This window comes from Columba livia, chromosome 19 (assembly GCF_036013475.1).
Source record: "Columba livia isolate bColLiv1 breed racing homer chromosome 19, bColLiv1.pat.W.v2, whole genome shotgun sequence".
NCBI lineage: Eukaryota > Metazoa > Chordata > Aves > Columbiformes > Columbidae > Columba > Columba livia.
The window spans coordinates 10,982,098-11,005,628 of NC_088620.1; the positions used below are offsets into that span (position 1 = coordinate 10,982,098).

Sequence of the window (23,531 nt, forward strand, 5' to 3'; positions counted from 1 at the left end):
TCCCCCATCCCAAAACCTTCTTCAGGGATTAGCAAGAGCAGCTGTCCTGCTCCTGCAGCTGGAGTAGCCTCCAAACCCTTCCCTGGGGGTTTCCCAGACCCAGGAAGAACCAGAGTTTATTTTTTCGGTTCTCAGTGTTTGCCAGGAGAGGTTTTCCCAGGGCTGGGTGGGAGCCCCGGGCCGTGCCTGCCCTCACCCAGCCCCGCAGCGCCCGCAGCCCCGGGGCCGGGCCCTTCGCACCTCGGCGGGGCCGGCAGATAAGGGCTATCGTGTCCCCCCATTGTGTGGAGCCTGAGCTCCTCTCCGGCCCTTTGATCACACCAGCCCCCCCATCAGGCTGATACAATCTCGTCTCCTCCTGGTTTCGGCAGCCCGCAGGGTGGGTGCTGACTCATCGCCCAAGCGCCCGGGCACCCTCGGGGACGCTTCGCTTGGACCCACTCATGGGTGGCCCTGGGGTCTCCAGCTGCAGCCCCGGGAAGGCAGCATCGCACCCCAAATCACCCAGGACCACCCCAAGGCTCCCCGCTGGGGAAACCCAGCCATGCATCCTCATCTCCAAGGTCCCCAAGTTCGCCCTTTCCTTGTGCTCAGAGCCCAGCAGCCTCTCAGAGCACACCCAGGGGCTTGGGGAAGCTTGAGCTGTGAGGAGAACCCAGCTGTTCCTGCCGGGAAGACCTCGCTCAAGGCACCCCTGGGAAGCCCTGTCCCCATCGCACGTCTGGGCACAGAAAAATCATTTGTCCTGGACAGTATGTCTGTGACACAGACATCCTGGAACAGCCCAGCGTGCAGGGTCTGTGCTCAGCCCCAACCTGCCCATGCCTCAGTTTCCCCTGCTGTAAAACAGCAGGGAGGATCAGCCGGCAGGTTCAGGCACTGCAGTGATGTGGGCAATACCCAGATCACGCCCCAGGCTCTGTAAGGCAGAGGTCTTTTTAACTAAGGGGCAGATCTTGACCAAACCATCCTCCAGGAATTTTGGCCGGGTTTGGAAGTACCACCCCTCCATCCCATCCACCCAGGCCAGCAGCCAAGCAAGCTGCAGTGCCATGGAAGAGCTTTGGTGTCCCTCCCAGGGATGGGGCTGCTACAGCTGGACACGGTTCCCAGCCCCACTCGGACAGACCTGGAGTGAAGGCTCTGGCCAAATTCTGACGTTGGGCCCCCGACTCACTGTGGTGTGGCTGCCCCAGGCATGAAACTCAGGGGGATCCAGCACAGCCCCGGTGGCTCCTCCATCACCTGCCCTAGGAGAGAGGGTGGGCTGACAGTGAGTAAAACTTCATCTGTGGTCATACACTCGCTTCAAATCTTGTCTCCGAGCAAAACCAATGCCAAAACAGCACAGTCAGCAAAGGGAGGACAAGCAGATGTGCATCTCTGTCCCCCACAACCTGATGCTATCTCAGTGAGCTGGGGAGGACAGACACATTGATTGCTGCTCCCCTTTTCCTAGCAGGATCCCATACATCCCTGGCTGGGTTACAGACCTCAGAGCCGGGCTGAGCCTGGAGCGTGAGCAGGGTCCAGCCATGGGGCGATGGAGGGACACATCCTTCATCTTCCTGCAGTAGGCAAGATGCTCTGCCCAAAAGGATACGCATGGCCAAGCCCTGGCCATCGGTGCACAATGACCCAACACAATAACCGGGCACCTCACACAGGCCCCCCAAAATCGTCCCATTGAAATGTATGGGGAGGCACACACCAAGAAACCCCACTGACTCCCTCCACATCCCCCAGCTAAAACCATCACTGCCACAATGGGCCCCCACTCCTACAAAGGGTCGGTTCAAAGTCAACGTCTCCCTTCCCCTCTGCCTGTATATGAAAGGGAGCAGGAATGTGTTTGAGGCCTCGGCGGGCTGAGGGGGCTGGGGGGCTTCCTGGGGGGATGGAGAGAAAGAGCAGGTTGGCAGGAGGGGGGGGTCCGGCCCGGGAACAATAAATCAAAGGGAAGGGGAGTTACTGCCCGGCCAAGGATCTTCTGAAACCTGGGCCACAGCGGGAGCCCGGGAGGAGCAGGGCTGATGGCTGCGATTGGAGTCCTGCAGAGACACTTCCTCTGCCCGCTGGCATGGGGCAGGGAATGGGGCAGGCAGAGGGGCAGGGAATGGGGCAGGGAATGGGGCAGGCAGAGGGGCAGGGAATGGGGCAGGCAGAGGGGCAGGCAGAGGGATGGGCAGAGGGGCAGGGAATGGGGCAGTCAGAGGGGCAGGCAGAGGGGCAGGGAATGGGGCAGTCAGAGGGGCAGGCAGTGGGGCAGGCAGTGGAGCAGGCAGTGGGGCAGGCAGAGGAGCAGGCAATGTGGCAGGCAATGGGGCAGGCAGAGGGATGGGCAGAGGGGCAGGGAATGGGGCAGGCAGAGGGATGGGCAGAGGGGCAGGGAATGGGGCAGGCAGAGTGGCAGGCAGAGGGGCAGGCAATGGGGCAGGCAGTGGGGCAGGCAGAGGAGCAGGCAATGTGGCAGGCAATGGGGCAACCCTGCCTGCAAGGCAGGTGCCGGCATCCCTGGCAGCACATCCCAGGGCAGGTCTGGGCTGTGGTTCCCCCAGGCAGGTCCCACAGCCCATGGCTCTTTGGGGGTTGCCCACATCCCCGCTGATGGGCTTTTTGCACCCTCAGGTAATTTTTCTGTGGCTGCCCTTCCACCCCAGAGCCACCTGGCACAGCTGGCACGCTCAGCCCGGAGTCAGGGATGGCCTTTAATTCCACCTCACCCTCTCGGTTATTTTTTTTTTCCTTATAGGAATATAACTACAACAGGGGGGCTGTTCCAGCTCTCCTGATGTGTGGAGTACCATGTGCTGGGCCAAGGGCTGCTGCTCACACTGCAGCCACCAGTCCCTCGGTGTCAGGGGACCCAAAGCAAACGCTTCATAACCAGCACCAAGCACCTTCCCCCAGGCCAGCCAGCAGCCCCATCTCCATCCCACCACCATGGGGGAGGCTCCTCCAGCCTATCTCTTCGGCATATCTCCAGTGCGAGACGGCAGCAGGCTCCGGGTAATCCGTGTTAATCAACAGGGAGCGGTCCTGGCAGAGGGGTCGGGCCCAGCCCTGCCCTGGCTGGGCTCAGGGCTGCCGGTGCTGCCCGTACCCGGCAGCCGGCATCGGGCAGGCGGGTCCAGCAGAGCCCACCCGGGCGGCAGCATCGGGGTCGGGGAAGCTCCAGGTGGCGGGGCAGGAGGCAGGGAAAGGGGAAATGCCTGGAGCCGGCACCGATAGCACCATTGTGAAGGGCGGTGTGAGAGGAAAGCCCTTAAGATAGAGAAAATATCCAGCGCGCTCCATTGTGGAGCAGATGGGCCTGATAGCTGGGGCTGCAATTAGCTCCACATCGACACGCCCAGAGCGCCGGGGACTCTCTGCCTGCACAGGCTTTGTAGAAGGACATGCTCCCTGCGAGCCACGGCCTTCCTCTGCGGGGTGACGGAGAGCAGAGGGACTGTGGGAGTGTGAGGGAGCTGAGGAGCCCCACTTTTGCACATTAATCAGTTTGCAGGGCACCCCACGAAGCCGTGAGGCTCTGCCGCTGGGATCAGAGCAGCAAGTGGCGATGGCCGAGCCCTTGTCCAGCTCTCCCGCTGCACAAGGGCACCAGCCTCCCCGGGGCTCGTCCTGCGGACAAGGGGCTGCTGCAGCCCCGGGCAGGCTGCCATCCCTGCCCCTCAGCCCCGGCTCACCAGGGCAGCTGCCCCCGTTCCCAGAGAGATGCCGGTTCCCTGCCCGTGCACAGACCCTGCGGCACAGGGAAGTTCCCAGCTGGGGAGACGCAGGGGCTGGTACTGTCACATTTGGAGACGTGGGCCCACGAGCATCCCAGAGCTGTGCGGGGGGCTCTGTCCTCTGTGTCATACGGGGTGATCGGCGCCAGAGCGGTGCGAGACCCCGCAGCGGGGTCCCTCGCACCCCGGGGCCGCCCCGGCCCACTCCTCCCGCCCCCTAGGGCCAGGGTGCGGGCCGGCCACAGCCCACTCTCCATCGCACCTTCCCCTCGGTGCCCCCCCGCCCCGTCCCCCCTCGGGGATCAAGTTCACGCCCGACCCACCGGTGCGGGGCCAATGGGACCGGGGCCCATTTCCATACAACCCGGCCCGGCCCGGCTCGGCCCCGCCGCCCTCAGAGGCCCCGGCGGCGCCGCAGCAGGGAGGCAGCGGCCGGCGGGCGGCCGGGCCGAGCCCCGCATGGAGCCCTAGGGCTGCGGGCAGCATGTTCAGCCCGGACGGGGGGCTGCCGGCCGCCCCCTTCGGCCTCCTGCCTGACGCCGGGCCGCCCTTCCCCCGCAGCGGCTTCGACGGGGCGGCCGCCCAGCCGCTCTTCTTCCCCTTCTCCGCCGAGCCCGAGGCCGCCCGCGACCCTGCGCCGGCCCGCGCCTGGCTGCCCCCGCCCGCTGGGCCGCCCGCCAAGGCGGAGGCGCGCCCGGGCCGGCCCTGCCGTCAGCCCTCGCCCGAGCCCCGCGCCGCGGGCTGCTGCGGCCCGGCCTGGCCCGCCCCGCCCTGGGCCGGGCCCGCGGCCCCCAACGCCGCCAACGCCGCCCTGCCCGGCCCACCCTTCCCCGGCCCCGCCGCCGCCTTCCCCGGCCCCCAGCTCTGCCCCGCTGCCCTGCAGCCGGGCTCCGGCGGGCTCTCGGGGCTGGGCAGTAGCGGCAGCTCCAGCGGTGCCGCCAGCGAGGGCGGCCACTCCAGCGACAGCGGCGACGAGGTGAGATCCGACGGGACGGGAACCGGCTGCTCTCCTGCCCTCCGCCCGGGCAACCCAGGTGCCCGGCACCCCTCGGAGGTACAGCGCTTCCCTCCGTGCCCCGGTGCCGCTGCGGAGGCGGGAGCAGGGGTCGGGCTCGCTGCCGTGCCGCCCCGTCGGGGAGGGGAGCCTCTCTGGCCACCCCGGCTATCGCCGGCTCTGCCCGGGCAGCGGCAACCGGGCGCCCCGCCGGTGCCGTCCTGCCGCGGCCAGTCGTGGCTCGGAGCCGGGGCTCGTCCCGGCCGGGTCAGGCGCTCCGCGAGGGGAGCGCCTCGGGAAGGCCGCTTTGGGCTGAGAAGGGTGTTTTCGGGGATTTGGTGAGCAGCTGTCACTTTTGCCGACCATCACTCACACGCAATGCCGCATGGCCGCCCCATACACACGGTGCCCGGTGACCATCCCTGGTGCGCGATACTCCAGCTCGGGGCAGCGCGGCGCGGTCACCCCGGGCTCTGTCCGGCTCCCGCGGGGACTGCGGCTGCTTCCCCGGCCGCTCCCGCCGCGGCTCCGACGGCTGCCGGAGTGCGGGCAGAGCCAGCCCGGAGGCGCGGGGAGACCTCGGGGGGATGCTAGCGCGGTACATATCAGTAAGACTGGTAGCTGTGGTTTGGGCTTATTTTCAATATTTTGAAGTCTGGACGTAACATAAGCCCGTCCGGCCCCGGCAAGCGCGCCGCGGGGACGGCAGCGGCAGATGATACCGGGGTTTGCTGTGGGTGCGTTGGTTGGGTTTGTGCGGAGCTGCCGCCGGGTACGCGCCGCGGGGATTCAGGAGTTTCCACGACGGGAGCTGGAGGGATGCGAGTCCCCGGGTTCGCAACCTACCGAGCTGGGTGGGGGTTACGAGGGGCGTTTTTTCCCGGCTGAGTGGGGTGAGGATTGCCCGAGGCAGGACGCTCCGAGCTTCTTGCTGCCGAGGCATTAGGAGCCGAGATTCGGTGTTAGGACGGACGTCTGCAAATTCCGAAACTGCTGCAAATGTGGAAATCTGGTAAAAGATTGCCAAGGGCCCCGCAGCAGTTTAAAGGCTGCGCTGCAGGGAAGAAGGGAAGCACCTGGGTAAGCAGTGTTGCAGAAGCGAAGAGCTTGATTGTGGCAAAGTGGTGTTTGAATCCCACCCGAGTCTTGGGCGCTTTCATCGTTCACTTAATCTGAGCCGTTTCACCTGCCCCGGGCGCAAGCAGAAGGGCTGGCGAGGGGCTGCCCCGCGCCCCAGAGCCGTGGGGACGTGTCGCGGGATGCTTGGAGTGGGGCCACGAGTAAATGCGCCCATCAGTGCTGCCTCTGGTCAGGCCACGAGGGTCTGAGCCTGGGGGCAGAGGGGACATTCCCCGGACATGTTGGGGCAGAGGAGGAGCTCTGGCTGCTCCCGGGACCTGCTTTTTGTCCCCAGGTCCTTGTGCCACCCTGGAGCATGGTGTGAGCTGGGCCATGTACACGGTTGGGGGCTGTCTAGTGGGTCCTGCGTTGGGGCAGGGTGGGGTGGGGGCACGTTAGGGTCTCTGGGCAGAGGTCAGAGGTCGTTTGTGCAGCGGTTGGGGAAAACTCATTTGCCACCCACCCCATCGCTCAGAGGTGGCAGCGACGGGTGGGTGTGGGTGCTGCCAAGGGCTCAGCTGAGCCCTTTCCTGTCCCTGTTCCATGCCGACCACATCACACCGACAGACCCCACTCTTGGCAGCCTTTGGGTGTGAATTGTCCCGTCTCAGTTGAATTCTGCCCCTGCCAGGAAGCGCCAACCTCGGAAGAGCTGGAGCAGTTTGCCAAGGACCTCAAGCACAAGCGCATCATGCTGGGCTTCACCCAGGCTGACGTGGGGCTGGCTCTGGGCACCCTCTATGGTAAGGGTTTGGGAAGGGTCCTGTTTGCCCCCACACCCGGGGGAAAGGGAGAGTCCGAGGAGGGGGATGGAGCACCTGGGCAATGGAGATTTCTGCTCCTTAACGACCTGCAAAGAAGGCGGTGAGCACCAGCCCCAGGCCTCCTGGGGCTTCCTCACCCTGTTAAGTACTTGCTCAAGGTGGAAGGATTTGATAACAAGGAACTGGTTTAAAATAGCTACAGCTGCTTCTTGAAGAGTGTTTCAGTGCTTTAAATCCCTGCTGAAGCAGCAGGAAGAATGCCTTTCTTGGTTCCCCATTCCATGTGGGGGGTGTCCTGGAGGGCAAGCGGTGGGACACCCCCAGCATGGGGCAGGAGTCTGTGACACCGTGCCTGCCTGCACAGGGAAGATGTTCAGCCAGACGACCATCTGCCGCTTCGAAGCGCTCCAGCTCAGCTTCAAGAACATGTGCAAGCTGAAGCCGCTGCTACAGCGTTGGCTCAACGAGGCGGAGAACACGGACAACATGCAAGAGGTACGGAGCTGGGGAGCACCGGGAGCCAGGGGCACCCACATGCCGAGCCCTCAAGCTGCAGCTTCTCTCTTTTAGATGTGCTTTTTGGGAGAGAACATCTCACTGCCATGGCTTCAGTCTGGTTGTGGGGGGAACTGCTGCTGTCACCTGCCAGGCTGGGGGAGCCCAAATGCCCTGGCAGACACCTTGTGACAAGTCTGGCAGCTCCTGTCTCAGAGCAACCAGATCCTGCTGGAATCTCAGATAAGCTGCAGGTGCAGCTTGCTGCTCCCTGGGGAGCTGGGGGGTGCAGGCAGATGTGTCCATCTCCCCTGCACCAGCTGCAGGCACTACTGGGACACTGAGAATGACCCCGGCTGCAGTGGAATGACACTTTGTGCACAAAACTATCCCCAGACCTCTACAGCCAGCCACGTGTGCCTAGAGCCTGCTGGGGACATTGCCGGCCCTGTGACTAAACGTGTGGCCTCTTTCTCATTTCCAGATGTGCAATGCGGAGCAAGTGTTGGCCCAAGCCCGGAAGAGAAAACGCAGGACCAGCATCGAGACCAACGTGAAGGGGACGCTGGAGAGTTTCTTCCGCAAGTGCGTGAAGCCCAGTCCCCAGGAGATCTCCCAGATCGCTGAGGACCTCAACCTGGACAAAGATGTAGGTTGGGAGGGTTTGCAGGGTGGATGCCCAAATTGCTGCTGTTCCTGAGCACCCACATCAGGCCAGTTTGATACTGGAAGCTGTGGCAGAGTGGCTGGGGCTGGTAGCCACCATCTGCCTGTGTGAGCCCAGCCCCAGGAGGAGCTGTGGCAGGGAGGGGGCTGTGCTGACAGGTCAGGGTGCTGTGGAGGTGTCATCAGCAGAAGGGTCTCCCTGTCACCCACTCAGCGCCTGGGCTCGCCCTCCTCACCCTTCCCCATCTCTCCCTCACAGGTGGTCCGGGTCTGGTTTTGCAACCGGCGCCAGAAAGGCAAACGGCTGCTGCTGCCCTTTGGCAACGAGGCGGAGGGGGTGATGTATGACATGAACCAGCCCCTGGTGCCCCCCGGCCTGCCCATCCCGGTGACGTCCCAGGGCTACAGCCTGGCTCCCTCCCCTCCTGTCTACATGCCGCCCTTCCACAAAGCTGAGATGTTCCCTCAAGCGCTGCAGCCTGGGCTCTCCATGAGCAACAGCAGCCACTGAACCGGGGGCTGCGGGGCTGGCGGTGGTGCCGCCCCGACACCGTGGCTGGGCTGGTTCTTGTGGGGGACAGCTGGGCAGCTCCCCCCTTCACCCTGGGAGGGCACGGCCACTTGCTGCGCTGCCTTGGGGCTTTTGGGGCGTGAGGGGCAGGGGAAGGGCTGGTAGCCCGGTATGGGGATGGTGCCTCTGCTCTCTGCGGTTGCTCCCAGCCCTTCCCCGTTATGTGAATTTACTGGTCCCAGCAGTGTTGGCTCCCCACTCCAACCTGTCCTGGGGGGTGGCTGCTTCTGCCCCACTGCACCCATGAGTCTCCATGTCGCTGCACAGAGCTGCCTGCACCCGGCCCCACCTGAGCCGCTCCTGCAAGACCCAGAGAAAAAGTATTTTGTTGTTTGGTTTGTTTTTTTTTTTTTTGAGGGGTGGGTTGGGGGAGGGGGGTGGGGGGGATGGTTTTATGTATTTTTTTTTTTTTTCCAATGGTTTTGGTTGTAGTTTTTATAAAGCAAAAATCTTTGTAGCGATTGCTAGTTTCCCAGAGTCCTCTCCCTGTCACGTAGTGCTGGGCTGGGGCGCTGGGCCCAGGGCTGGGGTCCCAGGTGGCTCTGCCTGGGCGGCCGGGCCAGGGGCTGCGGTGTGGAGCTGGAGCTGAGCCCTGGCAGCCCCGCCTTCCCTCGTCCTGTGGCACACAAGAGCTTCCCCCATCCCCGGGCACGTGGCAGGGCGTGTTTTGGAGGCTTTGTGCCCAGCAACACCATGGGTCCCCTGGTCCCTCTGCCCGCTCGCCAGCCCTGGTCCCTCTGCCCCAGCCCAGCTGCCCAGGGACCATCTTTCCCTGGGGGTCCCAGCCCAGGGGGGCCAACACCGTCCTGTCCATGCTGCTAGCACCCCGTGCCTTTGAGCCTGCTGTAGTTGATGATTTATATATTTTTTTTCTTAATCATATTCCCTCTGGTGATGAAATAAATCTCAGTTCTTTGGGGCATGAATGCGAGTTAACCCGTTTCTTGCTTCCCTTGTATTTCTGTGTGGTGCTGGCCAGCCCAGCGCCACGGGTTTGGCTGCATGCAGGGCCATGGTGGGGCTGCATTGGTGCATCCAAATCGGGTGGATGTGTCCCCATCAGCCAGCAACAGCTGGCCCTGGGTGGACACCAGTTTGTCCAGGCACCGCTCCCCAAAGCAGAGACAGTAATGAGCATGTTAGGGTCACCTTCCACCCGATTGGAGCTGCTGTTTTTGCTGTAGCTTCTTTTGGGAAGGGTGGAAGCACAGTTGGATGTTCAGGCTGTTTGAGCAGATGCCACAGACAAGGAAGGACCGTGTGGGGATGTAGCAGGATCTGCCGAGCTCCCAGCGGTTGGGTGGGCAGTGGAGACATCTGGGAAGCCAGGGCTGTGGGACCGTGCATGAGGAATGCTGCACGGTCCAGCCGAGCAGCCTGGCGGTGCCTGTGCCAGCCCAGGTAGGTCAGGGTGGGCAGCAGGGACTGAGCTGCTGGGGGTCAGGGCTGCCAGCCCAGCCAGGAGAAGCAAAGGGCTGGGGGCTGACACCTTCACTTGTCAACTCTGTGGCCTCTGAAACCTGGTTTGCCACCAGCCTGCACCCCAAAATGATTTTTCTCCTGAGCAGAAGCAATGAAATGACCAAGCCTGTAATGAAGCCTCTGAAAAGCCGCTTTTTCAGCTCATCTGCCAGTAAACAATGGGTTTGCTCTCTGGGGCTGGCCCTGCTCCCGTGGGGCGGGCAGGAGTGGGGTGACTGCTGGCACCCTGCAAAGGGCTGGGATGCACACCCGGCTGGGTGTCCCTGTGCAGAGGGGTCCCCTGCTCTTGCCCTGTGTCCCTGCTTGCTCCTGGGTGCCCCGCAGGATGGGAGCACAGCCAGACACGGCACCCACTGGAAGCAGCTCCCCCAGCGCTGCTGCCTTTCGCTGCTGTGTGCTCTGAGGGTGTTGGAGGCTGGCGATGGGCAGGGTTGGTAGCAGAAACTCTGCGAACAGTGTCACCTCCCTGAGGTGTTTCTCTCCACGTTTCCACCGTCTGATTTTCTGCTCCAGCAAAAGGCCAGGCAGGCAGGACCCCCAGACCCCCTGCCCCAGCGCCCTGCCCAGGGGTGCTCGGAGCCGCTCCTGCTCTGTTTTCGGTTGACCCAGAAGACACAAGACGGAAATTGGAAGCCACAGAAATCGGAAGAGGGTGACGTGCCTGTCAAATGGTAACCCAGCAAGGGCTGGGCTGGGTGAGCTGGGACACAGTGAAGCACCAGCCTGGGGCAGGAATGTCCCCTCTGCTGAGGGGTGACACTGCAGACCTGGGCCTTGCTGCATCCCAAGCACAGGGAGCAGCTCGTGGGGTGCCAGCAGTGGGGTTGCGACTTCGGGGCTGCAGTGAGGGACATCTGTGAGTTGTTTATACTGGGGTGGGCTGTTGGCACCAAGTCGAGGGGCACATGGGGAAGGGTATGAAGAAGACATGGATGGAGCAGTCATGTCCCACCCCATGGTCCTGTCACCTGACCCTGACATTGCTGCCGATCCCAGATAGGTGTTTCCCCTCAGGGTGCTTGGGCAGTGCCTGTGCCCAGGGTGCGTGCGTGCTGCTGGGTGCCCACAGTGCTGTGTGTGGCACAGGGTGCTGGCTGCGCAGGTGCCTGGGGTGCTGGTGGGTGCACAGTGCAGGGTGTGCAGGGGCTCTGCAGTACCCAGGGCACACGGAGCAGGCTGCCGGTGCCGCAGGGTCCCCATGGGAGCAGCTTTGCTCTGTGCTTGTTGTAATGCTCTGGACGCCACCGCTTCGCTGGCTTCCTGCCACAGCAGGGGGGTGAGAAACCACAGCATCCCTCTCTGACTCGGCCCTGCACTGAGCAAGCTGAGATTGCACTCAGGAGCATCTGGTGTCCTGCCAGTCCTTCCTGGCATGGTGACACCCACGGTTTGAGGTGGGGGTGGGTGAGAGAAATGGGTGTGCTGAGAAGCAGCGGAGCAGAGGCTGTGCCCGCCATCTGTGTGCCAGGGTGCTGGGGACACCTGGGCTTCCCCGAGGTAAACTCCTCCATCCTAGCCAGAAATGTCATTACCCAGCAGAAGGTGCTGGGGGGACACAGAGCAATGGAGGGGAGAGGCTGGGGAGCCCTGAGCCCACAGCCGGCCCCCCACGCTGCCCACCCTGTGCACCACAGACAGAGCCTCTGCAGCACTGTATCATTTACTTCCAAAGCACCCTCTTGTCCTGCCAGCACCCTGGCGAGGTAGGTCAGTGTTGGGTCTGGGGGTGGGGGGTTAGTCCTGTTTTGCAAGAAATTAAGTCACGTAGAGTTGCTCAAGGTCCCAGTGTGGCAACAGCTGGACTGGGAAGAGAGGTCAGGGCTTCCGTGTCCCTCCATGCCCCATGTCCTGCTCTGTAGGAGGGTGTCCCAGGCTCCCCTCACCCCAGAAGCGTCCCTGATGGTTACAGCACACATCGCCCTGTGCTAGGCGTTGAACCAGCTCTCCAGGTCGGGATAGACGTGGCCACGGGGCAGGCTGGGGTAGGTGGTGCAGATGGTGCAGATGCGCTCCCTCCAGTCAGCATAGAGCTTCACGCTGTACCTCTTCTGCCAGGCAAAGAACTGCCGGTAGCGGCTGGAGTTCATGGTCTTCAGGAAGGTGGCCAGCTCTGCCAGGGAACCAAAGTCATCGATGTGAATGAAAGAGTCTGCAGGGACAAACTGCTCGTAGTTGGCCCTTGGAGGGCCCAGCACCACGGGCACGGTGCCAGCCAGCAGCGAGTTCCTCCAGAGCTTCTCAGTGATGTAGTCCTGGTGAATGGAGTTCTCAAAGGCCAGGTAGAACTTGGACTTGGATGTTGTTGGCAAGAGGCAGTCCTTGCAAAGCGGCTTTTTGTTTGCTTTCCCGTATATGTTAACATGGAGGTACCTAGAGAGGTTTTTGTAGACTTCAGCTCTTTTCTGAGTCCTATGGTAGTTGCTGATAACCCAGGACACCAAATTGGTCTTTGTGGGGATATTCACGGTAGCTGACCGGTTGGGCACAAGCTTGCCGTAGGGGATGAAGATGTCTGAGTCCCGCCTGTATGTCATCACCCAGTTGAAGGTCTGGTTCCATCCCGCTAGAGCTTTAGTGTTGGAAGGGGACTCCAGCGAGACCCACACCCAGTTCTGCCCTGGCGGCCTCTCCTTGGGCAGCCTGTCCCTGCCGGGCTGCAGCCTGGTGTGGGGAAACACCACCACGTCTGCCCGGTGCAGGAGCTGCCGCTCCGTGGTGAGCAAGCAGCCCGCGATGCCGTACAGCTCACGGCAAACGTCCCCACTGATGTTGGGGACCTGCTTTGAGGGCCATGCCCACACCAGGACCACCAGCGGCTTAGTGTGCTTGGGGGCTTCTCTGGAGACCTCAGAGGGGTCGAGGAAGCACCTCAGGTTCCAGAGGGTGGTTACAAACACCCCGGCAGTGACCGCCACCTTCACGCCGGGCCAGCCCCAGGGCAGCCGTGGCAATGCCCGGAGCATGCTGCTGAGCTGGCTGTCACCTTCTTGGGTGACAGACCCGCACCTGGGAGAGAGGAGAGGCCACTGAGGAGTGTCAGCTCGTCTTGCCAGAGGTGAGGGCAGTGGGGAGGTGCTGGGGCCAGAGGGGATGGAGAAAGGGCTTCTACATGAAACTGAGGCCCCAGTATCACCCCTGACCCCTCTGCTGCCTCCCGTCCCTCCCCCGGGTCCCCCATGCACCTGGTGTGACCCCGGGTGGCTTTTGTGTCCCTGGTGTCCCCAGCTCTGGGGTGAGCAGGGATGCTGCTGAAGTTGGGCACGGAGCTGATGAGCAGCAGCCACCTGTCCCCCCACCCCAACTGCCTGGCACCGCTCCCCATTACACGCACAAGGGATGTGGTCTTGACACTTGTTCTGTGCCCCAGTTTCCCCACTTAACAAATAGTCACAGTCCCACTCCACCCTTCCAGCTTTGCCCAGGGCAGGCTGGGCCCAAAAAGCAGCCAGCCTTGCTGCAGCCAGGGACCACATACCAAAGGGCAAGGGGTAACACCCTGAGCCCTGTCCCAACACCTCACGGTGAGGCCCCAGCTGCAAACTGGGGTGTCCCTGGGAGTGACTGGGAACTCCAAAACCCTACACATGGCCAGATTGGAATGTCCTGACCAAGAAATGCCCCCACCCCAGCACCCTCCTGCAGTGACCACAGGGCTTCCCCCAGGCTCAGCGTGCTCCCCCTGGGCTTGGGGTGCTCCCCCGGTGCTTAGGGTGCTCCCCTTGGGCTTGGGGTGCTCTTCCTGGCCACCAAGGTCACGGCAGCCCCATCAGCCTGGGAGCTCGCAGCCTCCGTGCCCAAACACCGATATTTTATTTTGAGGGTGTCACCGATGGCCGGAGCCCCGTGGGGAGGGCAGGGGAGGCAGGGGCCGTGTGTGGCTGCTGCTGACAGGGCTCAGTCCACAGGCGCACAGGAACCTGGCTGCAAGATGCTCGCCCTGCCACGGTGCCCAGCTGCCGGTCTCAGGCCTCTGCTGGCAATGCTGTACTATAACCTGTGCCATGGAGGGGACCAGAGAACAGTGGCAGGGATGGTGAAGGGGACGCTCGGCTGGGCTGGGGACTGGTCACCAGCTCGAGCCCACCCAGCAGTGCTCAGTGCCCATGGGCACCCAGAGAGTTCAGCACCAAAGGCAGTTCCCCTTTTGCAGTAACCTCTATAAACACGTTGGCTGCCTGAGCCCCGCTGCCAGCCAGGGCTGTGCCTGTTCCTCTGTGATTTTGGAACCTCCTAGAAAGCAGGGCCCTGCTTTCCCACCTCAGCTGTTGCAGCTTTGCTGTGAAAAATCCCTTCCCTGCACTGGCTTGCTCTGCCTGTCCTGCTAAAACACACGAGCTAAATTTATGCTCCAGAAAACGCTGGCATGCGAAGCAGGGAGGGCTGGGAAAGCTCTGCCGGCTCCCTGCACCGCACACGGCAGCACCAGTGCCTCAGGTCCCTCTGCCCGCCCGTCTCCAGCAGTGGGGATGCTGCCCCCGTTTTGAGGATGCTCTGGGAGGGGACACCCTGCTCCGGCAGCGCTGGTAGCTGACTCGTTTCTCAGCCTCTGTCCCTGTGACGGGTGGTGGAGCTGAGCTCAGACTTACCGGGGAAGCGCTGGCGCGGTGGCGTGCGAGGTGCCTGCGTCTGCCCGGGCAGCTGTGCCACTGCGCTGGGGCACTCTAGGGCTTCCTCTTTTCTGTGGTTTTGCCTCGTCCTGGCCCCACAGTGGGTCCTTCCTGCTGGGTGCAGTGCTGGCACAGCGGCTCCCGGCACCGCCCCTGTGCTGCGTGGGCAGTGTGGGACCCACAGCTAGTGTGTGCCCCAAGGGCGGGTGTGTGCCCATGGCTGGGCGTGTGTCTTGTGGTTCATGCATGACCTATATCTGAGAGGGTGCCCAACGGCTGCGTGCATGTCCCGTAGCAAGGTGGGTGCCCTGTGGCTGAGCCCCATGGCTGTGTGAGTGACCCACGGCTGGGTGCATGCCCTGTGACTGCCCCATGGCTGGGTGGTGCCCGTCACTGGGTGCGTGCCCCATGCCGGGGGGGGGGGTGCTACTGCCTCACAGCAGTGCCCTGGCACCCCCGGGAAAGGCTCCTGGTGCAGGTGCTGCTCACAGATCTGCACCTGTCCACCCCTCTGTGCTTCCCCTGCCACCCCCCAGCTACGCTGTGGCTACTTGGAGAAGGTGCATGTGGCCCCACATGGGATTTCAGTTCCCTAAAGGGGTTTCCCAGGTGCCAGGCTTGAAACTGAGCCCAAAGTGTGGCTCCCATCTGACAAGCATCTCTTCTGTCCCAGCCGGCAGCCAGAACCCTGATGTCCCAGCTGAGCTGTGGTTTTCCAAGGTACCCACCCCTGGTTTGGGGTTTGTGAGGTGGCCCCGTGTCCCCCCACTGCACTGGGGCTCTCCAGCACCGCCCATGGTGTGGAAGGGTCCCCATGCAAGCTGGCAGGGACTGAGCCCATGCCCACACCAGTCACTGTCCCCAGCCGCATTCCCAGATCCCTGCTTCCAGGGCAGAGGAGTGCCAGGGGATAGGGAGCAGGCACAGGGTGGCACAGAGTAGGGGACAGCGGGTAGAGATCCCCAATCCACGCTGAAGCCTGCCACCCCACGCTGTCCCTGGGTACCCAGCCCTGCGGGGCAGGATGGCAGCATGGTCTGGTGCCCCAGTGGACTGCTCTGCCTGCCCTGCTGCCTGCCCTGCTGCCTGCACCGCTGCCTGCCAGAGCCATGGCTGTGCTGTGGGGAAAGCTGCCCGATGGGGCTGTGCCGAGCCCATGGGACAGCTCTGTTAGCTGTCAGCTTCATGCCAAAGCACACCCCACAAACACTCTTCTGCTGAGACCACTAATACATCATCACTATTTTTCTCAAAAGCAGGATTGTTGGGTCCAGCTGCACGCCCCTGGTATATGCAGCTCCTTCTGAGACCACCTGGGAACAGCTTAATGGTGAGATGCTCATTCGGCTTGGGCTCGAACCAGGTGCTTCCTCTGTGTTTGCTGCTGCTGTGGCAGAGCTGGTGGGGATGGATGGGGACATCAGCCCCAGACCCTCAGCCTGGCACTGCCACCCAGGGCCATGGGTGATTCCCTCCTGGCGGGCAGTGGGAAGGAGCTGGTGCCTTGCCCAGGTGTGTGTGCCGGGCTCTGAACACCCTGCTTGTGCTGACACGGGTGCAGGCAGGGCCGTGCCCTCAGCCCAGACCAGGTGCCTCCCATATGCCACCCACAGCCTGGTTGAAAACAGGATGCCAGCCTGACTCTGAGTGCCACTGACTCATCTTGAAACTGTCAGCTAAAGTGGCACCAGCAGCTCCTCAGTGCTGCCAGGCCCCAGGCCCCTGCCCTGGCCAGGATGCTTGCTGCCGAAAGGGGAACAGGCACACGTGTGCCTCGGCTGCGTCTGCACTGAGAGCTGCCTCCCGTGCCCAGCCTGCTCATGCACATGGTTGTTTTCTTTGCTGCCCTTGCTGTCCGAGCACCAATCTCCCTGACAGCCCTGCCAGGTGAAGAGAGATGGGGAAACTGAGGGTAAGGAGGGGAGCCCCGAGGCGTGCAGCGCTGTCCCAGAGCTGGCAGTGGCACACAGCTGGGAGCAGGGCCCCACACTGCTCCCTGGGGGTCCTTGGGCTGCTCAAGCATCCCGGGCGTCTGCACCCCCCATTTCACGTTGCTCCCATCAGCTGCCTGGATCCTGGGTGTGAGGACGGCCACAGCGCTGCCGGTGAGGCGAGGGACTAGGCAGCAGCTGGGCACAGCACCGTGCCACTGCTCTGGCGTGCAGCAAGGCTCAGAGGTTTCGGTGCCGCCCTGGGAGCCCTTGGAGGCCAACTACAGCTCAGATTGGGTGTTTTTTCCTCCCCAGCCATGTCCCCTGTTTCCTGTTATCTTTTCTCACCCCCTTTCTGCATTTCTTCTGCTGCATGATTGGTAGCGCAGACAGCGGGCACTGCACTGTTCCCGGCCCCGCTGGCTGCAGGCGGCGCTCCCCGCTGCTGCCCCACCCCCCTCGCCACGGGACAGGGCCATTCCCCTCCACAGAGGACAGCACGGGGTACAGCATCCACCATGAGGTTTCTACAGGGGATACAGGATGGGTGGTGGACCAGGAGGAGCTTTTACCTGGCACTTGTAGCCATCACCCCCAGGTGCTGCCCCAGGACACTCTGGCAGCAGGGATGATGACCTGAGGGATACTTGCATCTTGTGGATCCAGGCACCCTGACCCCCGTGGCGCAGGGACGTGGCAGCAGTGGCCAGAGGCTCCGAGCCAGACTGGCACCAGGGCCAGCTCTGCTCAGGTGCCTCTGGGGCCAGACCAAGGGACCATTGGGTAACGCCAGATGGCACCAGCACAGCGCAGGGAGCTTTGTGTGGGTGGGTGCTGCCACCTGCAGATGGCCCTACACAGATGGAGAAGCTTGGCCAACCCACAAGAACTGCCCCATGTCCACGGAGGAGATGGGGCAGCAGGTCCTTGGCACTGTGCTGCCCCATGGGACGCTGCTGCTGGGCCTGTCTCTTGCTGGCCCCTCGTGGGGTTTTGTGGTCGTGCCAAGCAGAAGAGGGGCCGTGCAGCTCACTGAGATGCACCAAGGGGCAGCGGGAGGGAGGGATGTGGGAGACCCAGGTCAGGGCTTTGAGCCCATGTCACCCACAGTCCCACCCATGACTCATTCTGCTGCATCCCTCTGAGCTGGGGACCCACTCTGCTGCAGGGCAGGGCTTTTCTGAGGTGTTTCTAGTGTGGGCTGGGGACAAACCATATGCAGTCCCCTGGGAGAAGCCAAGGTGCATGCACCCATCCTTCCCCAAGGACCAACTAACACCCACTGCTGCAGTGAGGTCTGGGGCCGGGCAGCCCTTGGGCTGAACCCCCACGGCCCAGCTAACCTTCACACCAGATATCTCTGGTATTTCAAAGCCAGAGAAATGCCAGCAAAGCTCGGGGTCATCCCGGCAGTTACTCGTGTTGGCAGGGTGCAGGTGGAAGGGTGCTCTCAATGCCAGGCAGCTCTGCTGCCCGCACACCTGCCCACACACCCAGCCCTCCCAAAACAGCCGCCGCGCAGGGCACAGAGCCGGGGCAGCGCGGTGCCTCTGCGCCACCGTGTCCCCTCGGGCAGCCCTTGTCCTCTCTCACCTCGGCACAATGTTTCACCCAGAAGTTTTTTTGAATAATGGCACTCTGTGGCAGGACAAGCAGAGCTTTTGTCAGTGCCTGGGCAGCTGTTGTAGAGCCTGCCCAAAACACAGTCGCCCTTAGCAACACCACTCAGGGCTGGGGCAGCCAAACGCGTTATTCGCAGCTCCCAGCTGCACTTGGCCCTGAAAGCAGCATGGCAGGCGAGATAGTTAAAGACAGTTGCGGGAGAGGAGAGGGGGGAAGGAGAGAGGTGGCTATGGATGGCTGGGAGGAGACGGAGGGACAGGTCCTGAAATTAAGAGAACCAGAGGGAGCAGGAGGGAGGAAAAGAAGGATGGGTGGATGGATGGATAGATGGATGGATGAAAGCAAGGATGGCTGGATGGGAAGAAGGATAGAAAGAAGGAAGGATGGAAGGAAGAGTGAATAGAAGGATGGCTGATGGTGTGGAAGAATGGAAGGAAAGAAAGACAGACAGAGAGCTGGCCTGGTTCAATGCTGACTGCTGTTGAGGGTGTCATTCCCTGTCTTGGAGTCACAGCTGGGCTGGGAGTGCAGCTTGGAGCAGGCAAGGTGGTCCCAGCCAAGAACACACATGGACACACCAGCACTCGTCCATGGGATTGGTTGGGCAGGAGCTGCGGGCAACTGGACCTGAGCAGGGCCAGCAGCGGCCAGTGTGTGGGGAACAGCAATGCCACCCAAGCAAGTCTGTCCTGGAGGGGCAAAGATGGAGGAGACGCTCAGCTGGGGGTAACCTCGTTTTGTCTCTGGCCTGGAGAGGCGCAGGGGCACCTCCAGAGGCAGCTCCTAGGGACTGAGGGTTTCTCTGGCCCGGCAGCTCCCTGGGGCAGGAGCCTGGCTCCCAGACAGCCCGCACCGGGGAGGCACGAGTGCTGCAGCGGCCGCCCCCACTCCGTGCCCCGGGGGCTCCGTGCCTCAGTTTCCCCGGGCGGCACAGGATCCACCAGCAGGTGCCTGCCTGGCAGCAAATCCCCGGGCGCCCGGAGTGACGGTGCCCGCCGGGGCTCCAGCCCTCGCGGGGTCCGGGCTCCCCTGGGCCGGGCTGGGTCGCAGGGTGCCCCCGGGCCCTGCACCGGCCGGCGGTGCCTTTAATGGGCGGTGGCGGGCGGGCGCCTCGGGGGCGGCGCTGCGCAGGGCCGGGCCGGGGCTGAGGCCGGTCCGCTCCCTCCCAGCCTGCTGCGGAGAACGGCGGCGGCCTGCTGGCTATGGCGGTGGGCGACGGGTGATCCGCGAGCTGAGCGGGGGAGCCCCTGCGGGGGGTGGGCCCGGCCATGGGGTTCCTGCACCAGCTCCATCTCTTGCTCTGGAAGAACGTGACGCTGAAACGGCGCAGCCCGGTGAGCGCGGGGGGGCGGCGGGGGTGCTGCGGGTGGGAGCTCCCCTGCAGCCCTGGGCGGCGCGGGGGCGGCCGAGGCGAGACTCCCGCGTGGGGCCGGCTCCGCGGGGCCGCTGCGTGGGACGGGGGGAGCCCGGGGGCCGCGGGGGGGTGCGGAGCCACCCCCGGGCCGAGCTCTCCCTGCTCCCCCCGCCGGCCGGGCCCGGAGGACGCGCGATACGTGGGGATGCGGACCTGGCGTGTCCGCTCGCGTGGGGCTGCAGGGAACGAGCCGTGGGTGCCGTCTGTGTGCGAACCCACGGGATGCCCTGGCTGTCGGCACGTCGGCCCCGGTGTGAGCCCAGCCCGGAGGGGCAGCAACAGTTGGGTCTCCCCTGCCCCGCTCCCACCCGTGTCCGTGGGAGGTGCCCGGGCCCTGTGGCAGATGGAGGAGCCCAGGGCCGTGGGCTCAGTGCCACCTCCCACCCAACCCTCGGGCCTGGGCAGCATCTCCCTCCCCGCCACGGCCCGTGCTCGTGTCCCAAATGCCTCGGGTACATGCCAACCCTGTCCCTGGTCCCCAGGGCTGCTCCTCCGGGTGGGAGAGCTCTCCCCAGGCCCGAGGGATCTGCAGGCTATAAATAGGCTTCCAAGTGATATGTGGGTCAGAGTCGCCTCTCCTCCGTGGGCTGGACAGGAGCTGCTCCCGTGATCTGGGCGTGGGGCTGAGGCAGGTGGGGTTCCCGGGGCCTGGTCCCCCCGGGCTGGCAGAGGAGGCAGGATGGCACCTTCACCGCTGGGGTCACACAGGTGTAACCTGTCCCGGCCCTTCCTGCTCCTTCGCAGGGCTGCCCTGCCAAACCTGGGGGACGGGCACAGGGACCCCGGGAGGGACCCCGGCCGCAGGGACCCGGGCAGCGGTGCAGCAGGGGGATGGGTGTGCTGGGCGCCGAGGGAGCCGGTTATTTTTAGAGGGTGGGGGAGGGTAGCGAACTGCTGCTCCCGAGCTGGCAATGCTCGCTCCTCTTCCCTCTCCCAAATATCCTGCAGGCCTGATCCTGCCTGCTTTCCATCGCCAGCAGCTTGTGAGCATCGCGCCTTGCGTCCTTCCCGGCGGCCGGGGCAGCGGGGACTGCCCGGGACGGGGCAGGCAGGGCAGGGCGTGCGCAGGGCTGAGGCCCGCGGTGCAGGCAGGTGCCTGCTGCATGGGCAGCCCCGGTGCCCGCAAAATGGGTGAGGGGGATGATGCTCTTCGGCTGGGTCATCTCTGCTCCGTGCCCCGGGCAGAGCTGCGTGGCCATGGCGAGGGGCTGCCCGGCACTGTGTGCCGCAGGCCCCTGCCTGCAAGGCTGAGCCGGCTGGCACAGCTGCACCCTGCTATCTGTTGGCCCTTGGCAACTGACCTGGACCTGGCTGCTGGGGCTGGTGTGGTTACAGGCTGGGGTTGCACATGTCTTTTGGGGACCTGTTTCTCCCTGACCGTCCCCGGCCCTGTGTGCAGCAGGGAGTGCAGCGCAGGATGCTGCAGCTGGAGGAGGAGGATGAGGAGCTCAGGCCTGGTCACCGCCATATGTGAGGACTGTCGCTGGAGTGCCCTGCTTGCTGTAGGCAGGGTGGCAGGGGAAGGATCAACACCTCCTCTCCCACCCAGTGATGCCGTATGTGGGTGGGGTGTGTGTAGGACCAGCCATGTGCTGGGACAAGAGCTGCCCCCAGTGCTGTGGGTGCTCATGGATGGATTTAGTGCAGCCCCAGGGACTGTCATGCCCTGAGGATGTGTGCCCTGTATGTGTCACTGATTTCATCATGGTCCTGTTGTGTACAAGTCCCACAGTCACCTCGTGCTCCCCATCTGCGCAGGGGACATCATCCTGCCCCGTACCAGAGCCCAGCCTCCTCAGCCCGTGCCTTGCTCTCCCTGGGTTGGTCCCCCAGCCCAGGTCTGCCCTGGCCTCATCCAGAGTTGCATGTTTCACCACGCAAAACAAGCTCCATATCTGGCAGGTGGAGGCTGGGGGGATCGCAGCAGGGAGGGGTAAGCACGGGACCCCTTCCTTGCTGGGGGTTCACCCCGAGGGATCGAAGTTGGGGGTTGCTGGGCTTCTCCTGGTCTCGCAGTGTGGTGTGTGCCCTGTGCTTGCCCTGCCAGCAGCTGCCCGTGGGCACAGCTCCGTGCCACAGCGTGCTCCCCTGGGGTAGGTGCCTCCCACGGCGTGCTTTCCTCCGGGCAACGCGCAGAGCGGTGGCCCTGGTGGTGTGGGATGGGATGGGGAGCAGACACCTCATCTTCAGCTGAGGGTGCTGGGCTGGGACTGGAGAGAGCTGGAGCCAGTCCTCTGTGCTGCCCCTGCGTGCTGGTGGCCCTGGGAGTTCCCATTGTACCTGACACCGTGGCTCTTTGGGGAGCAGCATTGCAGCGAGGCACAGCAGTGGTTTTGGGACAGACTTTGTCCACGGGCACTTGGTGAGGCTCTCACTGGGCACTTGAGGCTGCAGTGGTGGTGAGTACAGGGAGGCTTTGAGAGAGGTGTGCTTCTGACCCACGGCACCACGTCACCTGCTTCCATAACCGCTTTGTCACCAGGCGGGCTCGCCTGCAGCCTGGCAAGGGTGAAGGTCTCATGTCCAGCCCTTGGGAGCAATGGAATTTGCCTGGCCCAGCTGAGCTGTTTTGGGGTTGTTCTGGGGTTTGGCTGGGATTTTTATTCTTCCCAGGGCAGAAATTCAGGCAGGAGCCCTGGAGCAATGGGGGTCTGAGCAGAACCGCGTCAGCGGCTCTTGGAGGGAAGGCAGGGCTGTGGGTGTCTGAGGACAGGCTGTGCCATCATCTATGTCACCTTGGCTCTTGCTGGGACAGGGGTGAACTTAGCTTTGTGTATCTTGCGGGCTGGGATCCCTGATGACTATTGGTAGCTGGTTTAAAGCTACGTTGGGTGTAAAACTAACAGGTGATCTCTCAAAGGTTACCGCAGGCACAGCTGAGGGTGTTTGGCACTTCTCCGTTGCCCTGTGTGCCCACATGTTTGGGACAGGAAGGCGACCGCAGCGGGAGCTCCTGGCCCTGAAATTCCGGTGCCAGGAGCGTGCTGCCGGGTTTTGTTTGGCCTGGGAAGGGTTGGTGGTTTGGGGCTCTTGCAGAGGAGCAGTTGAGGCTCTGGGTGCAGCTTCAGTGTCACAGCATGTTGGTGGCATTCCTGTGGCGTGGGCCCTGGGGTGCGGGGAGGATGCACGTGGGGCAGGGGAGAGCCGGACAGTGGTGTGGCTGCTTTGCCCTGTGCAGGGTTTGTGCCTTTGGCTCCTTGGTCAAGAGCCAGGAAGCTTCCACCATACAAAGGAGTTGTCCTGGCAGGCCTGCCCTTTCATCCCTGGCCAGTGGGAGCAGAGCTGTGGGGATCTTGGTGCCTACAAAGTAAGAAAGGCTGAAACTGGGGCACAGGGGGTGCTCACCCAGCCAGCAGGGCCCTGGTGCAGCAGCATCTGTGCTGGGGCGCAGCATCCCTGGGGAACAGGGCACCCCATGCCTGTAGAGCCGCTGCCAGGCCTTGCTGCTGGGGCCAGGTGGGGCTGGTGCCCGATCCTGCAGCAGGAATCGATGGGCTGGTGCTGCCCCAGCTCCGGGTGCTCTTTGCCCCCTGGCTGTTTGCAGCTGGTGTGGGGGAGGCGGGGGGGCACGCAGGGCAGGGCGATTGGTGGCCACAGTGGCCCACAAGGCAGGTGGCCATGAGCCACTGAGCCTGCAGGGCTCTGCCTCACACCGTCTGTGGGGAGCGGCTGTGGGCAGCCAGCGCCTTCCTCCACACCACGGCTGCCAGCACGGTCCCACTGCTCTGAGGCCGGGCACCTTGTGCCGGTGCGGGGTGGCTGTGTCCCAGTGCCGTGTGTTGGTGTGGCCCTGGGACAGGGAGCTGCCAATGGTGTCCCGCTCAGCCGGGCACACTGGTGCCCAGCTGGCACAGCACCATGGGGCTGACATGGGGGAGAACCATGCTGGGCTCTCCCTGGGCTCTGGGTTCTGGCACTGTGTGACGGGCTCAGGTGAGGTGTTGGCAAACCCTGTGGGGATTTCTTCCTCCTCCAGCTCCCCCGAGGCATGTCCCCAGGCTGCCACACCAGCGTGTGAGGGGTTGGTTCGAGCCCTTGCTGGGGCAGGTGACAGGCACAATTTGCACCGAGCAAGGCTGTGACTGGCGGCAGGGGTGATGGCAGCCTGGCCTTGGCTGTCCCCATGGGTGAGGG

General features: G+C 63.5%; 3 protein-coding genes across 6 annotated transcripts in view; 2 read left to right on the plus strand and 1 right to left on the minus strand.

Annotated features, from left to right (window-relative positions):
• The first annotated feature begins 4,163 nt into the window (after positions 1-4,163).
• LOC102093772 (POU domain, class 5, transcription factor 3) lies at positions 4,164-9,266 on the plus strand. Of its 2 annotated transcripts, none has more exons than XM_065036224.1 (5): positions 4,164-4,707; positions 6,476-6,587; positions 6,973-7,103; positions 7,588-7,752; positions 8,029-9,266. In XM_065036224.1, the coding sequence occupies exons 1-5, from the start codon at positions 4,216-4,218 to the stop codon at positions 8,278-8,280; spliced, it is 1,152 nt and encodes a 383-aa protein (XP_064892296.1). In that variant the 5' UTR covers positions 4,164-4,215; the 3' UTR covers positions 8,281-9,266. The 2 variants fall into 2 exon arrangements, with proteins under 2 accessions (XP_064892296.1, XP_064892295.1); XM_065036223.1 differs by having other exon boundaries at positions 4,422-4,785.
• Positions 9,267-11,464: 2,198 nt separating this feature from the next.
• On the minus strand, positions 11,465-14,565 carry FUT7 (fucosyltransferase 7). 2 transcript variants are annotated; one of them, XM_005513671.3, is made up of 2 exons: positions 14,409-14,565; positions 11,465-12,828 (listed from the first exon to the last, which is right to left on the minus strand). In XM_005513671.3, exon 2 carries the CDS (start codon positions 12,783-12,785, stop codon positions 11,748-11,750), a length of 1,038 nt encoding a protein of 345 aa, XP_005513728.3. In that variant the 5' UTR covers positions 12,786-12,828; positions 14,409-14,565; the 3' UTR covers positions 11,465-11,747. The 2 variants fall into 2 exon arrangements, with proteins under 2 accessions (XP_005513728.3, XP_064892297.1); XM_065036225.1 differs by having other exon boundaries at positions 11,465-12,848; positions 14,409-14,522.
• A 4,545-nt stretch (positions 14,566-19,110) lies between these two features.
• Positions 19,111-23,531, plus strand: part of ABCA2 (ATP binding cassette subfamily A member 2) — a 35,063-nt gene continuing 30,642 nt past the window's right edge. The window contains exon 1 of one of the 2 annotated variants that reach the window (XM_065036227.1): positions 19,111-19,317. In XM_065036227.1, the coding sequence (XP_064892299.1) occupies positions 19,252-19,317 (66 nt within the window). In that variant the 5' untranslated portion in view covers positions 19,111-19,251. The remainder of the gene's footprint in view (positions 19,318-23,531) is intronic. The other variant, XM_065036226.1, reaches the window with a different exon arrangement.

Bases quoted from the DNA above. Each gene is read 5' to 3' on its own strand.
- LOC102093772 (XM_065036224.1), top strand. From the start codon at position 4,216: ATGTTCAGCCCGGACGGGGGGCTGCCGGCCGCCCCCTTCGGCCTCCTG. The intron at 4,708-6,475 runs GTGAGATCCGAC...TGCCCCTGCCAG, and splicing joins CCAGCGACAGCGGCGACGAG to GAAGCGCCAACCTCGGAAGA. The intron at 7,753-8,028 runs GTAGGTTGGGAG...TCTCCCTCACAG, and splicing joins ACCTCAACCTGGACAAAGAT to GTGGTCCGGGTCTGGTTTTG.
- FUT7 (XM_005513671.3), bottom strand. From the start codon at position 12,785: ATGCTCCGGGCATTGCCACGGCTGCCCTGGGGCTGGCCCGGCGTGAAG.